Here is a 16,460-nt window from a genome sequence, read left to right on the forward strand (position 1 = left end):
CTTTCTTCTTTTTGTGCAACATTAACAAGGAACCTATCCAATGACACTTGCTTTTGCCTCCTTTTGAGGATTTCTCAGAAATGTGCCATTGCATTGATGATCACCCACAATCCCACAGCAAGAGAGAGAAGAACCATTGGCTCAGTTGTGATCATGTAATGTTCAGCTTCACGTACTACTTGTATTGCAAGACATTGCTTGTTTATCAAATTAAAATTTATTAGAAATGTTTGTTCATCTTGCAGAACACTCACAGAACAAGTTACTCACAATCCAAGGTTTTGCTGTACTTCTCTCTTGACACCATCCTTTTATGGCGTCTCAATAATACCCATGGTACTAAGTGACATCATTGTTGATAAATTTGACTAAAAAATACTTTCATGTAGCAAGTATAAAAGAACAACCAAAAGCAAAGTAAAAAGACATATAACACACTGGTTTAAAAAATTGCAACGTAAATCCTTACAGAGTTAATAGTGAGAGCTTCTTAAAAGTAGAAAAGAAAATAACCAGTAATCTACAGGAAAAAAAGGCTAGAGATAAAAACAAAAAGATATAAAATTCACTTAAGAAGATAAAGAGACTTTCTACCTCATTTGTGATAAGAAAATGCATATTAAAGCTATGCTGAGATACCATTTTTATCATGTAGCCATATGGCAAAACTCTAAAAGTTTGACCATATACTGTGTTGATGAGGCCATGGGAAAATGAGTGGTCTTGCATGTTGCTGGTGGACATTAAAAAAGGAACAAACTTGGGGCACCTGGATAGCTCAGTTGGTTGAGTGTCCAACTCTTGATTTCAGCCCAGGTCATGGTCTCGTGGTCATGGGATTGAACCCCGTATCGAGCTCTGCACTGGGCATGGAGTCTGCTTAAGATTCTCTCTCTTCCACTCTGCTCCTCGCCCCTGCTCCTGCACTCACTCTGTCTATAAAATAAAAAATAAAATTTAAAATAATGTTAGAAAAAAAAGGAACAAATTTGGTAGAAGGGTATTTGGCAATATAAAATTACAAATGCATGTATACTTAGACCCCAAATTCTGTCTATGGGATACACTGGCAAAATTGCGAAGAGACATAGGTGCAGAGCTTCTCATGGTAATGCCATCTATAATGGTAAAACCTGGAAACAACCTAAATGTCCATCAACAGAGAGCTAGTTGAATAAATTATGGTACATTCACTCGGTGAAGTTGGGGATTATTTATTTATTTATTTATTTTGAAGTGATCTCTACATCCAAAGTGGGACTCAAACTCATGACCCCGAGATCAAGAGTCAGATGCTCTTCCAACTGAGGTGTCCCTGGGACTCCACTTTTAGGCTATCAATCCAGGACACAGCCATATCGGGAAAAAAGACATATACAATATACACACGTGTTATCACCTTAATATTAAATTATGAAAACTGGATGTTTATTTGAAACTATTCTGTATTGAATTTTCTGTTACTTAAATGCTGTTATTTAAACAAAACTACAGGACTAGTTAACAGTGGCAATAAGGGATGGATGGAAACAACTAATTAAAAATGTGTGAGAAAATGTATTTATAATGACACATTACAAGCATTTTACAGAGGATAATTATACATTATCCTCTAATACAGAAGTTTACTTTAACTTTTTAAATAACTTTTTATTGGATTTCTGTGTATCCTTTTACTTTTTTTCTTTATACAGAGGTATAGTTGATACACAATATTACATTAATTTCAGGTATACAGCATAGTGATTCAACAAGTCTGTACATTATGCTATGCTCACCACAAATGTAGCTACCATCTGTTCTCATACAAAGCCATTAAAGGTATCATTGACTACATGCTGTACCTTTTCTCCCCATGAATTATTCATTCCAAACTGGAAGGCTGTATCCACTGCCCTTCACCCATTTGGGCCATTCCCTTGCCCTCTCCCCTCTAGCAATTGAGAGTTTGTTCTCTGTGTTTACGGGTCTGTTTCTGCTTTCTGTTTGTTTTTTAGATTCCACATGTAAGTGAAATCACATGGTATTTGTCTTTCTCCATCTGACATATTTCCCTTAGCATAATACCCTCTAGGTCCATCTATGTGGTCACAAATGATTTTTATAGCTGGGTAATATTCTATTGTGTGTGTGTGTGTGTGTGTGTGTGTGTGTGTGTGTGTCACATCTTCTTTATTCATTCATCTATAGATGGATACTTGGGCTGCTTTCATATCCTGGCTATTGTATAACTATGTATTCTTTTTTATTTTTTTATTTTTTTTCAACGTTTATTTATTTTTGGGACAGAGAGAGACAGAGCATGAACGGGGGAGGGGCAGAGAGAGAGGGAGACACAGAATCGGAAACAGGCTCCAGGCTCTGAGCCATCAGCCCAGAGCCCGACGCGGGGCTCGAACTCACAGACCGCGAGATCGTGACCTGGCTGAAGTCGGACGCTTAACCGACTGTGCCACCCAGGTGCCCCTATGTATTCTTTTTTAAAAAAATGTTTTAATGTTTATTTATTTTTGAGAGAGAGAGAGACAGAGTGTGAGTGGGGGGAGGGGCAGAGAGATGGAGACACAGAATCCAAAGCAGGCTCCGGGCTCCATGCTGTCAACACAGAGCCTGATGCAGGCCTCGAACTCACCAACCACGAGATCATGACCTGAGCCGAAGTCCGACACTTAACTGACTGAGCCACCCAGGTGTCCCTATACTGTGTATTCTTGAGATACATAAGTATAAGACTTTTAAAAAGGAGAATTAAATACAATAGAACTAACTAAACTGATTTTACCTATACTTAATAAAAAAAATAATGCCATGTTTCTTTCTGTCACATGGAACAGTAGGGTATTTTTACTCTGTTTCCTTTTTTTGAAAGCATTTCTCTGAACTGCCTACAGGCTTTAGGACATCCTTAATTTATTTTATGTAGTGATAAAACTGGATACACTCAGACATAAAGGTCACTTTGGTAGCTCTGCTTTATCAAACTGATGCTACACTGGTTCCTTGTATCAATATAAAATAATCATATCAAGCTAAATTTCCTTTCAATATTAATGTTTAAGCATGGAATACTTAGGATTTTATGAGTCAAGATTTAGTTTCATGGGAATTTGTTTCCAGCTGGCCAAATTGCTCATCTACTCTATATTTGTAGACATGTTTAGGTAGACAGACTATTTGTTGATCGATTACATTCATTTATTCATCATGTAGTTTATCTAATGTCTAAAATATTCATCATTTTTTAAGACTGTGAAGCATATGGGATGTCATCATAAATTAAGCCTCTCAGGGAAAATCATTTTTATTTTTATTTATTTTTTTAAAAAAATATTTATTTTTTGGAAAGCTCAATGGGGGAGGGGCAGAGAGAGAGAGAGAGGAACAGAGGATCTGAAGCAGGCTTTATGCTGACAGGCTTACAGGAGGAAACCCAGTGTGGGGCTGGAACTCAGGAGCCACGAGATCATGGCATTAACCAAACTCAGCTGCTCAACCAACTAAGCTACCCAATTGCCCAGGGAAAATGGTTTTTAAAGAGGAGAGGTAATTAGAGCTTGTGAAAATTAACTTGAATTTCAGGTAAATTACAATTTTAGTAAAGAAGTTAAGAAAATCCTTTTTCATTTGGCTGCCTTGTTCTGGTGATTTGTTGTTGTGTTGTTTTGTTTTTGAGTTCTGAAGCAGTCTTATTTCAAAACATTGGTAGGGGGTTTTTGTTTTTCTGTTTTCTTGCTATATCAGTTTTTGTCACAATCTACCCATAATACTGAATAACTCAGATGCAGTCAGTTCATCCTTTTCTAGATTTCTTATGGCCTCTGCAAAGTTCAGCAAATGGTTTTGGAGAAACAGTATAGATTTTCTTTATTGTAATTGTCCTTATATATTCATCCTTAGTGCCTTTAGTGAGAACCTACTACCTGCCAACCACCACCCTAAGTGAGGTGGATATAATTTTGTTCAAAACTGGCAAAGCTCCTGCCGTTATAAAAATTATTATTCTGTAAGAGACACAAAGATTACTTTTTACTTTTTTAAAATGGCTACTGTATAGTGGCTACTATAATCAAGAAACAGAACATTTCTATCACCTCAAATCATCTAGCCCTATTCTAGTTAATCCTTCCTTGACATCTAGGCACTCAATGCTCTGTTTTGTCAGTATAAATTGCATTTTTATTTTTAAGAGTTTCATATAGGGGCTCCAGGGGGGCTCAGTCGGTTGAGCGTCTGACTTTGGCTCAGGTCATGACCTTGCAGTTCCATGAGTTCGAGCCCTGCCGAGGGCTTTGTGTTGACAGCTCAGAGCCTGGAGCCTGCTTCAGATTCTGTGTCTCCCTCTCTCTCTGCCCCTTCCCTGCTCATGCTCTGTTTCTGTTTCTCAAAAATGAATAAACGTTAAAAAAATTTTTTTAAAGTTTCATATAAATGGAATCATATTCTTTTGCTTATGCTTTTTATTTCCTTTGCTCAACATAATTTTTTTTGCAATTCATGATTTTGCATGTCAAGTAGTTCACCCCTGTTTGTTGGTAATTATTATTCATTACATTGTATGGATGAGCGATAAGTTTATCCATTCACCAGTAGATGAACATATGGGTTTCCAGTTTTGGATTATTAAAAATGAAGCTATGAAATGTAAGGTACAAGTGGACACATATTTTCGTATTCTTAGGAAAATACCTGGGAGTGGAATTGCTAGATCAAATGGTAAGTGTATGATAAATTTTCTGGTAAAAGACAAACTGTTAAAAGTGATTGTACCATCTTGCTTTCTCGTCGGCAACAGGAGAGGTCCAGTTGCTCCAAATCCTTGTCAACATTTGGTGTCGTCTTTTAAATTTTGGCCATTTTAATGGGAATTAAATTAGTGGTAAAGATGTGCTTCTTACTCGTGGAAGTCTACTTGCATAATCCCACTTTAAAACTGATCATTTTGTTAACTTTAAGAAAAACGTAAAATATTTACAAGTCTCAAAGAAAATGGCTTGACTCTAGATATTTCGTTTCTCTTTTCCCCCAAGAAACCTCCAGGCTCTCTAGGAAACATAAATCCTGTGTCAGGAAGCACTAGCTCGATGAAATTCACAGGCAGGCTCTTCCGGCGTGGCCACAACTGCTAAGGTCTACAAATATTGTCCTTGCTTTCCCCCCCCCCCCCTTAGCGGTACCTTTCTAAAAATATCCCACGGAGCCCATCTGGGCCAGCTCTGAGACCACCCCCTCTGGCTCCACCCCTCATCGGGACCCGCCCACTGCCCGGGACTCGGCTTGAGGCAGAAGGAAGGTAGCTTCCGGTCTCGCGATTGGCTCTAATCCCGCGAGAAGAGAAGTCGGCTGCCGTCGGCGGCGGTGGTGAGGGAGGGGGTGTGGCCGGGGTATGCGAAGTCCCCAGGAGTGAGGGAGAGGGGGCGGGGTCGCGCGCACCCGGCGTACGCATGCGCGCACGCGGCCGGTCGGGCAGGGCTGAGGGGAGGGGGCGGCGGCGGCAGAGGCGGCGTCGTTATTTCCGCGGTTTGGACGGTGCGTGGCGGCGCGGGCGGCCACGGGAGAAGTAGGTAGGGACCGCCAGCGCAGAGCCATTGAAACTCCCTCCCTCCAGTGTTCTAGAGTCGCAGCCCCCCGTGCGTGTGGCAGACCCTGGGACGCCAGGTCACCCTGGGGCCCCGGCCCTCCCGCCGCGCTTCAGGTAGGAGCTGGAGGCTCCCCCGAGTCCGCTGCCCGCCGAGGCCCGGGCCTTGCCGGGTGTTGCCGGGGCGACGACCCGGCACCGGGCGTGCCCGCCCTCCCGCGCGTCGACAGCTCTGCCCTTGCTTCCGTGCCCTGTGGGGCCGGGGCCGGGGCCGGGCCGGGCTGACCCGACCCGGGGAGGGCGGACGTGGGGCGGGTCCCCGCCTCAGGTGTGCCGCCACCCTGGGCCGGGTGGGTTGGACCCCGCGAGGCGCTCCCGCACTCCATGCCCACCGTGCGAGGCTATGCGGAGGTCCAGGTCGGCCCAGAGAGTTCCGGCCAGGTGAGGGACCACCCTGACTTGAGTAGTTGCCTCATGGGCTCCCGGGCTGCAGGAGGGGACTGTGAAGAGTGTCTTCGCCATTTGTGGCCAGTGTGGAAAGTTGAAAGCTCTGGAGTTGGTTCTGTTGGGGCCAGTGGTGGGGCGGCTTGTGATTTTTCTTCTTAGACAGTGGGAAGGCAAACTCTTAGAGCCTTGGTAGGTGCTGGACTATTAGTAAATGAACAGCGATAGTGTCCGTGTAAGATAGTTGCATTAAGGTATTTTTTTTTCCAGTACCATCTTCAAACTCGGATGAGGTCTGGCAATTTAGTAAGACTTCCATCGAGTACTTCAGCAAACACACAAGGATTGCAAAAATACCCTTGCCTTGAAACCCACAATCTCTTTTACACCAGTGTTAATTTTATAGGCATTATGGTCATGAAAGCTTCTGTAGAAGATGATGATTCAGGATGGGAGCTCAGTATACCAGAGAAGATGGAAAAAAGCAATACAAGCTGGGTGGACATAACCCAAGATTTTGAAGAAGCTTGTCGAGGTGAGTTTGAATTTTTGGATTAGAAGCTCAAAATCTGGGAAAAGATAAAATACAGTCTTGATTGTGATTTGTGGACTAACTCGTTAAATGTAAGGAAATCAACAGGTAAGTGTGCTTTATCAAGTTTGTTAACCACACGTATTCATTCTCTACCTTCTGATTTTAACTTTCATTCAAAGCCAGTCGGTATTTGATATCGCATGAAATACAGATGTTGAAGCAATTTCTTCAGTTTGTCTAGCTTCAAGTAACAGAGTGGAGAGTACATGGCAGTAATTTCAAACTGTGGAAACATGAGTTGTATGGAACTAAAGATGTTAGTATTGTATGTTTGAGGTTTGTAAATGATCGAATCACATCATTCCCTGTTTAAGAGCCTTCAGTGGCTTCCTGTTCTGTGTAGAATAAAATCCATATTCTGTCCCCATGGCCTGTATGTCTGGTGCCTGCCTACCACTGACTTCGTTTTTGTACCACTGCCCCACTAGCCTCATTATGTTAGTCACAAGGTCCTTTTTATGTCATTAAGTACACCAAGGCAGTTTCCCTTTGGACGTCTGTATATTTCCTTTTCTATGTTTTAAACTCCTTTGCTTCCAGGTCTTCACGTAGCCAGCTCCTTAAATGTTACCTCTCCAGTGAGGATTTCTCAAAACAACCGGTCTAAGCAGAGTTAGCCCCATTCTCTTCTGTACAACTCCACCTCAGTTGAATTACTTGTTTTATTTTTATCGTAATGCTTAACCTACTGTCAGAAACCGTCATTTTCAGTTATTTCTTGTTTATTGTCAACCTTCCCCACTGGAATGTAAGCTCTGTGAGTGCAGAGATCTTGATGTAGTCTTAGCACACAGAACATTTTCTGGTACATTGTAATAGTTTAATAAATGCATAGGCATAAATGATGAGAGAAATGAGCATACTTGTTGTCTGAGAGGAAGGAGCCTTAGGGAGAGACTGAAAAGTGAAAGAAACAAATGGTAGAGTGAGAGCTTGAATTTGAAGAGGATGAAATCAAGAACATGGTAGGGAAATTAACTTTTGGGTATAGAATAAGGACATACTGAGACAGGAGGAACTGAGGTTAGGATTGGTGAAGAAACATATTTCTAAGTGGATGGTGAGACATGGTGGAGGGATGCACACCTGGACGGCTTCTGTTTCGTTACTGAATGAGTTGTTTCTCATGCTGGTGAGGAGGAGTGTTTAGTGCTCTTGAGAGGAAGAGTAGAGACTTGGAGCAGCTGAAGGTGGAAAGAGAGCCAGCTGAATATAAGCAAAATGATAAATCATGTGCCTGCCCATCCACTGTTTTGAGATACGTGTCCAGTTAAAGTATGCGTAAGTGAGATAGTGGAAAGAACATTACACTGGGACTAATTGGGGGACTGCTCGTATCTGTGTATCCAAGGGAGAGAAAAAGAAGTCTAAGTTACAGTGTAATTGTTGTACCTAGAGATCTTAAACTATTAAGTGGATCATACCCATCATTTTGCACTGATTATTTATTTATTTACATTTATGTATTTTTGAGAGAGAGAGAGGCAGAGCACAAGTGGGGGAGGGGGAGAGAGGAGACACAGAATCCAAAGCAGCCTCCAGGCTCCGAGCCGTCAGCACAGAGCCCGAGGCAGGGCTTGAACTCACAAACCATGAGATCATGACCCGAGCTGAAGTTGGATGCCCAACTGACTGAGCCATCCAGGTGCCTCTGCACTAATTTTTTAAATGATCTATGTTAGAGGGCTGTCATTCTGAACCTAAATGGGAAAGGTTTTATGAAGTTCATAAGGCATGAGTTGGGCTTTAAAGGAGTGATCGAGTTTCTATAAGTGGATGGGAGGGAATTATTCTAGACAGATGAACCATTACAGCCAGAGTTTAGTGAGAGTTTGATGTTTGAGGAAGAGTAAATAATTTCGCTGCTTCATGGAAGAAACCTTGAATAGGCAATATGGTTTAATACCTGTTTCAGTGGGGATTGAGAGGGGGTAGCATGTCATTTTGTTGCCAACCTCAAACCATTCTGTTAAATCTTCCATAATTAGCTCTTGCTTTGTCTCAGGAGTCACAGGTGTGAGGCATTCTTTTTTTTTTTTTTTCAACGTTTATTTATTTTTGGGACAGAGAGAGACAGAGCATGAATGGGGGAAGGGCAGAGAGAGAGGGAGACACAGAATCGGAAACAGGCTCCAGGCTCTGAGCCATCAGCCCAGAGCCCGACGCGGGGCTCGAACTCCCGGACCGCGAGATCGTGACCTGGCTGAAGTCGGACGCTTAACTGACTGCGCCACCCAGGCGCCCCGAGGCATTCTTGAAACTAAAAAGTTAATGTAGATTTAGGACTTAAAGGCTGTTGGCAGTTCTTGAACCTGTGGTATTAATAATTTGTTTTCTCTTCCTGAAATAATCAGATTCATGATGTCAATTTATTTTTGTATTTATTTAAATGTTTATTTATTTTTGAGAGAAAGAGAGCTCACGTGAGCATGTGCATGTGGGGGAGGGGCAGAGAGAGGGGAGAGAGAATCAGAAGCAGGCTCAAGGCTCCAAGCTGTCAGCACAGAGCCCGACGTGGGGCTCAAACCCATGAGTTTTGAGATTATGACCTGAGTTGAAGTTGGATGCTCAACCGACTGAGCCACCCAGGCGCCCCTCAGTTTATTTTTTAATAGAGTGTGTTGGGGGAGAGAAGCAGGGTAGAGGGAGAGAGAGGGAGAGAATCTCAAGTAGACTCCACACTTAGTGCACAGCCTGAGGGGGCTCGATCCCACAACCCCAGGATCAAAAGCGGGACACTCATCTGACTGAGCCAGCCAGGCACCCCCATGGCGTCAATTTAGTTTAGACTTCTGTTCTAGCAACTTTCAGAAGACTAAATTTAAAACAAATATTCTTAATACCTTTTAACTGTTGTAGTGGTCTCTTCAGTAACACTGTGATGGCATTTGGCTAAACTATGGTGATTTACTTATTTATTTTGGTACTGAGAAAACAATCTGCATAGTGATCACAGTGTTCTTCATGCACATTTCTACTTGTTCTTTTAGTGGCTCGTCAAACTCCTCTGGATCAAATTGTAACTTTCATCACTTCCTTTATCTCCTGTTAGGCAGAGGGCACACATTCCCTTGACATTTCCTGTATCTGACATTGAGGCCCTTGGCTTTTTTTCCCCTGAAATTATTTTGAATATATGGTGCCATTATTGTTACTTTGCCTGATATATAATATATTCATCTAAATAACACCTCTGAGCTTTGCTTCTCCAGGAAACTTTGCCGAATTCAAACCATCTCTGCTTCCTATAAAAAGCTTTTGATCTTCGTATTTCATTTGGTTGTCTAAAGTTAGGTGCTTTCTGAATATAAACAAACCCTCAATTTAGAAATTTCACTTAAACACAGAAGATCATAAAACGTACGTTGCTCCTTCTACCTACCAGATTCCCTTCTTCCACACACTCTGTGGATAGCCAACAGCCTCTCCTAGGATGCTGATACCTTCAGGTGACTAGAACCCGGAGGTAATCCAAGGTTCGTTATCATTACTTCATCTTTTTGAGCTTTAGTCTAGAAAGACATGGGCCCTTCCTGTCATTCCATCTTCTTATGTCTTTGATGGCTTCACTCATTCGTCATTAGTCTGTCTTTCTCAGAGGCCCTGTTGTTTAAGGTCTCTTTTCCCGTCCACTTTCTTCAAGTCTTGCCCATTACTTTTCTTCAGAAGACTCCTTTTATTGATTTCTCTTCCCTGTTTCAAAACCTAGGATTCTTAAGCTTCTTTCTCTTCCTTTCTATATTGTCTTCTCTCATTTAGAACACTTGTAGGTGCCTAATATATATTTGTTTTAAGAATGAATGAATATATTAAGGCCGTGTTTCTTCAAATCAGAGTATCTGGATCTCCTACTTCAGAAGTTTTAGAACCCCTGCATTACATTAAATGGTATCATTTTGGGTGATTGCCTGAAACTAGCTTCATTATGAACATAAGATTGAGCACTGAAATTGTAGCAGTACTTGATTATAAACCTTATTATCCAGTTGGTTTGCAGTATGCTTCTGTAATCTTTTTAAAAAAAATTATCGAACTGATTATATAGCATTTAACAATTATCGTAGAAAAAATATAGATTCCTCCCTTGCTGAATTCATAAACCCCAATTTGAGAATCATTGTTCTAGGAATTTGCTGTTTGTTAGCACTTTATTCAAAGATTAAAAAAAAAAAAAGATGGATAGAAATTGTCTTGGTGAAAGATCTGGGCACCCTGTAAAATATTTTTTTTTCTTTAGGTGATTTTGATTTTGGAAATGAAAATTATGTTTTCCTTGTTCCATCCTATCAAGAGTGTTTTCAGTCGTAAGGCATGGGGACTGGGCAGCGCTGGTATTTGTGGGTCACTTGAGATCAGCAGTTCTCCACCAGGGATGATTTTGCCCCTCAAGGAACACTTGCCAGTGTCTTGCAATGTTTTTGGTTGTCACAGTGGGGGGGTGGACTGTTACTGGTGTCTAGCGGGTACACAGCAAAGATGCTGCACAGGGTAGCCCCCACAAAGAAGTCATTATTCTGCACAAAATGTCGATAGTACTGCATAGTTCACTCTCTTTAGATAACTTTCAAGAATGTTCAACTATCATTTACCCTTTCTGACCCTGGATTCTTCAGGAAAGGAACATATGGATACCGGATGTCTTAACACCTCTAACAACTAGCATTAACATAGAGCAAGCAGTGGGAAGAGAGTGGGACCGTTGATACATTTTGAGGGCTCTTCTGCATTGTTGAATGCATCTATCAGATTTTCTTCTTAATCAGGTGGGTATTGTATATCCTCCTTTATGTTGGGAGGTTTGGTTAACAGAAGAGGTGTCCTCAGAACTCACCACTTTCCGTCTTTGAGGTGGTTATTCCAGTATTCATAATTATAGATAGCATGCTTCTATTGTTATTTCTTGATTCCTCGCACTCCCAATTTGAAATCACGTATGTACCTCTACCCATATAGTTATAGCTACACTATGGATAAGCAAATATTACCTATTGTGGAGTCAAAGAGTAAAGCTGTTATTTTTCCTTCCCGCACAGTTTTGTTATATACAAAAAACTCTTATTCAGAATCTTTGTAGTTATCATTAGTTCTACCTTAGATTGTTCATTTGTCTTAAGCTCCTTAAGACATTCAGATACCTCAGACATCGTATTGTTTTTCATCTCTTTGAAGAAATTTCTCCTCGAGCCTCTTACTGCTCCAGTCTGAAGCTTTGTACATAGTGTGATCCTGAGATCATCAGCCTGGGGTTTCTTACTTTTATATAGATTAGACATCTTTTTTTTTTTAATTTTTTTTTACATTTATTTTTGAGAGACAGAGTAAGACAAAGTGAGAGTGAGGGAGGGGCAGAGAGAGAGGGAGACACAGGATCAGAAGCAGGCTGCAGGCTCTGAGCTGTCAGCACAGAGCCCTACATGGGGCTCGAACCCACAGACCGTGAGATCATGACCTGAGCTGAAGTCGGACGCTCAACCGACTGAGCCACCCAGGCACCCCTAGATTAGGTATCTTTTTTCTCCTTTTGAGTAAAATGCATGGGAGATACAATTTTTTGAGGCTCTGGGTGTCTGAAAATATTTTTATTTTATCCTCCCACTTTATTGATAACATAGTGTGTCTGGATACCTTTAAGAATTTTGAGGGCATGACCCATTGATGTTTTTGCTCTGATTTTGCTATTAAGTAGTTTGATGACATTCTGATAACTGAGCTTTCCTATGTAACCTTTTAGAGTCTTCTGTTTGACCTCTTATACAGACCTCTCATAGTGGCTTGCCTGGTTGATGACTCTGGGGTCTTCTTACCTTGTCTGATCCTTCAGTTCTAAGAAACTTTCTTTAATTACTCTCTTTCTTCCTTCCTTCCTTCCTTCCTTCCTTCCTTCCTTCCTTCCTTCCTTCCTTCCTTTCTTTCCTTTCTTTCTTTCCTTTCTTTCTCTTTCTTTCTTCCTTTCTTCCTTTCTTCCTTTCTTCCTTGCTTTCCTTTCTTTCTCTTTCTTTCTTTCTTTCTTTCCTTCCTTCATTCCTTCCTTTCTTTTCTTTCTTTCTTTCTTTCTTTCTTTCTTTCTTTCTTTCTTTCTTTCTTTCTTTCTTTCTTTCATTATTTTGTATTCTCCTTACAAAAGGATACTATTTTTTGGATACTGAACCTTTCTTTGGGAGGTGCTTAGATCGTGAGAGTGGAGCCCACATGAATGGGTGTAGTCCCCTCTGATATTTGAGGTTACCATAGAAAGATGGCTATCTAGCAAGTAGACCCTCACCAGATATTTGCTGGTGCCTTAATCTTGGACTTCCCAGCCTCTAGAACTGTGAGAAATCAATGTTTGTTGTTTATAGCTGTCCAGTTTATGGTATTTTTTGTTGCAATAGTCTGAATGGACTAAGACTCGCATCTTCCAAACCTACTGATTTTTTCTTTTCCACTGTAATGTTTTTAAGACTTCTTTTCTCAGAACAATTCCCCCCTCCCCTTTTTTTAAGTAAAATGTCCTGGTTTTGTTTCAGGGTTGCATCGTTTTATCTAAGGATAATAGTTCTTTTGAATTTTCCTCTACATAGTGTCTTTCTGCCAACTTGTCTTTTTGTTTTTCAAGTTTGTTTCCTTTATATCTTTCATATTTGAGGATTACTTCAGATACCTAAGATTTCTTTGTTGTCTGAGGGTGGGAGACCAAAAGCCAGTGGGAAGCTCTGAATTTTTGAGTGGGACTTACTGATGTGGACTTGACTGGTGCTGGTGCTCTGACTTGACTGCCTGTGATTTAACAGATAAGTGAGGGAAGAGATCTGGGGTTTTCACATACTCACTTAATGCCCCCTCCTTCCAGTGTTCTACCCTGGCCTTCAGGTAACCTTATGTCCCTGGGGACGTTTTCCCCCTCTTCACAGAAAGTCTTCAGTGTTACGTGTGGGGAAGGGAGGGTAGTTGTCCTGCTCTGTACATTAGGACAGGGCTCTGCGCTGTCTGCTCAGTTCCATGTTTTAGCCTCCCTTTATCTGTACTTTTAGAGGCAAATGGTAAGTCATGTTTTGGGCTTTCTTCACTCCTGCTTTTTAGGATTCGGTTTTCTTGAGTTTGCTAAGAAACTACTTGTCTTTTTGTTTCCAAGTTGTACTATTACACTATTTCTGTACCTGTTTCTCTTCTTTGGAGTGTATACCTTTCTTAAAACACAAACACACACATACATACTTCCTTTGGTTGTTCTAATGAAATTTCTGGAGGGAATTAAAGGTAGTTGCCTGTGTTCAATTGGCCACCCTTACCCAGTGGTAAACCTCCGTCATTTTGTTTAAATATTACTATTACAGTGGTATTGGATTTCGGTTATATCATAGATTCAGTAGGGTATTCATAAGGATCCTAGCTGGGAACTTAACCATCATTTACAACGTTATGGGTAGAAATTTTATCAAAGATCTATAACGTCAGTTTACACATGATCTCATTTATAAGATGATAACGTATATGTATTTGCGTTGTCACATAGGTGCGTGTTTTTCTTTTGCAAGATAACGTTTCATCCAAATGAGCATATGCTTCAACTGCTGCATACCCAAATTCCACCACAAGTTATGATTCATTGTTCATTTCCAAGGCAAAATGAATGATGTCCTCAGTAAAATGTTAGGAGATTCTGTGACCCACAAAGTTGAATTAAATTTTCTCTCACAGCAGATCCATTCATACTTTATATGAGAGTGAGGATAAAAGAAAAAGATGATTGTCAAGGTAGTCAAAAAATTTGAATCATCAATTTTTCCTCATATCTAATTTTTTCCTTTGCTTGGAGTGGTTTAAGCTATGTACTACTGTACCTATTTAAGGCTTTAACTTAAAAGTAGAAGTAACTACTTTTTAATCATCGTGTTAACTTAGTTCAGTGGTTTGGTGCGTCTGTAATCCCTAGGATCATCAAGAACATTTCCCACAGCATGCAAGATCAAAACAATTTCTGTAGTAGTACTAAGATGTTAACTTGCCTTTTTGACTCTCATTCTCTTATTAGTAGTCCAGAGACTACATGATATGTTATGATGTCATTGCTCTGACTGCTAATGATAAATGTAAAACATTATCCTTCTCGCTAAGTCTTTTCAGAACTGCTGCATAGTTGGATAAGACCCAGACTACTCAGGTCTGTAGTGCTGTAGAAGAGCATGATTCCGTGTCCAGGTGTTGATCATGCAGTAAAAGTGCTTGCACTCTGCTTAGTTGAGCAAATTTTCAAGCTTCCTACCTATAGTTTACTGTGATCTGATTCCTGGTGTTCTAAGGGACCATACTGAGAGTCAGCTAGTTCAGCAGTTCATTTTACAGATAAGGAAACCAAGGCACAGAGTGACTTGGTTCAAGGTCTGTGGAGTGTTTTTCTTTTTAAGTTTGGTGAAGCTATTTGGTACCTAAATCTACCATAAGTATTCGATAAATTATTACAGCAGTTCTCAAATTTTTTGATTTTGGGACCCCATTATACTTTTAAAAATTATATCTTTACACTCAAAAATTGTGTGTTTCCATATGGATATGGATATAGATGTTCATTAAAACTTAAAACAAATTTTAAAAATACCTCCCAATTGATTTAAAAACAATTATAAACCCATTCCATGTTAATATGTCTTTTGATGAAAAATAAATTATTTTTCAAAAGAGAATAACTTCCAAGACTAGAGTTGTTTTATATTTTTGAAAATCTCTTTAATGTCAGCGTAATAGAGGGCATCTGAATTGCTAATCTGTCTGTATTTGTTGGAAGTATATGAGGTAAATCTGGCCTCACCAGATATATAGTTGAAAAACAGGAACCTTTTCAGATAATTGTGGATATACTTCTTTGATATTACAGTACAACAAAACTTGACAGGTGGTAGTTTCTTAAAGATGAGTTGTGATATGGAATCTGAAGATCTGTTATCAGTGGACTTTCCATTCTCTCTGTTACATTAAAATCCATTGGTGTGCCTTGAACTTGGAATGCTTAATTTTGGAACGTGTGTCTCCATTTGGAAAATATTGGTTCATTGACTTCAGCATATCTTCTAAATGCTGATATATAATACTGAAAAGCACATTTGTTAATATTACCACTATTATCAGAAAAGTCTTTTTTAATATTGGGAAGCTATCAGGTTCACAGTGGTAGATACGTTTCTCCAGATTCTAAGTTTTGCTTACAAGCTCGAATTTTATCATTGGCAACACAAAATTTCAGTTTTTCTTAAAGCAACAAACTCCTTTCCAAGAAAATGGCATATTCTTAAGTCTGAATAAGTATAGTTTGTCATTTGTTCTTTCAAGTAAAAATGGTGTTCCATTGTAATTGTGCAAGTGCTTTTCCTTACAATAACAGCTTACTTTGATATGCAGCAGACGTGTTTGTTTATATTTCCTATTTTGTCAAATAGAATATTTAAAAGATGTACTCAAAGATTGAGACTTAATCAGGTAAATCAGGACCAGCACTAGAATGAAGTGAGGCACCTAGGGTGGAAAACTTAAGAATTCACTACCTGAGGGGCACCTGGGTGGTTCAGTCAGTCCATCTCTTGATTTCATCTCATGGTTTGTGAGTTTGAGCCCCATATCCGGCTCTGTGTTGACAATGTGGAGCTTGCTTGGGATTCTCTCTCTCCCTGCCCGTCTCCTGTTCATGCTCTCCCTCTGTCCGTCTCAAAATAAGTAAACTTAAAAACAAAAACAACTTACTACCTGAAAGTGAGTTCATGCTTAAATTTCTCACAGGAAATGCTTCACTTGCTGCACCCTGGTCCCAGCCTTGAGATTAGTGATTTTACTGCTTCATCAAGGACTTAAGTGACATTTAAAAATGTTGTCTTTTTA

At 40.3% G+C, this 16,460-nt stretch overlaps 1 protein-coding gene across 3 annotated transcripts in view; it reads left to right on the forward strand.

Moving 5' to 3' along the window:
* The first annotated feature begins 5,432 nt into the window (after positions 1-5,432).
* NAA35 (N-alpha-acetyltransferase 35, NatC auxiliary subunit) overlaps positions 5,433-16,460 on the forward strand; it is a 102,309-nt gene continuing 91,281 nt past the window's right edge. Inside the window, exons 1-2 of one of the 3 annotated variants that reach the window (XM_086685118.1) lie at positions 5,433-5,561; positions 6,426-6,554. In XM_086685118.1, the coding sequence (XP_086541244.1) occupies positions 6,431-6,554 (124 nt within the window). In that variant the 5' untranslated portion in view covers positions 5,433-5,561; positions 6,426-6,430. Of the gene's footprint in view, positions 5,693-5,862; positions 6,017-6,425; positions 6,555-16,460 lie in introns of those variants that run through there. The other 2 variants (XM_025931563.2, XM_086685119.1) reach the window with 2 other exon arrangements.

This window comes from Puma concolor, chromosome D4, assembly GCF_028749965.1.
Source record: "Puma concolor isolate L17-30 chromosome D4, mPumCon1.1.hap2, whole genome shotgun sequence".
NCBI classification, from domain to species: Eukaryota; Metazoa; Chordata; class Mammalia; order Carnivora; family Felidae; genus Puma; species Puma concolor.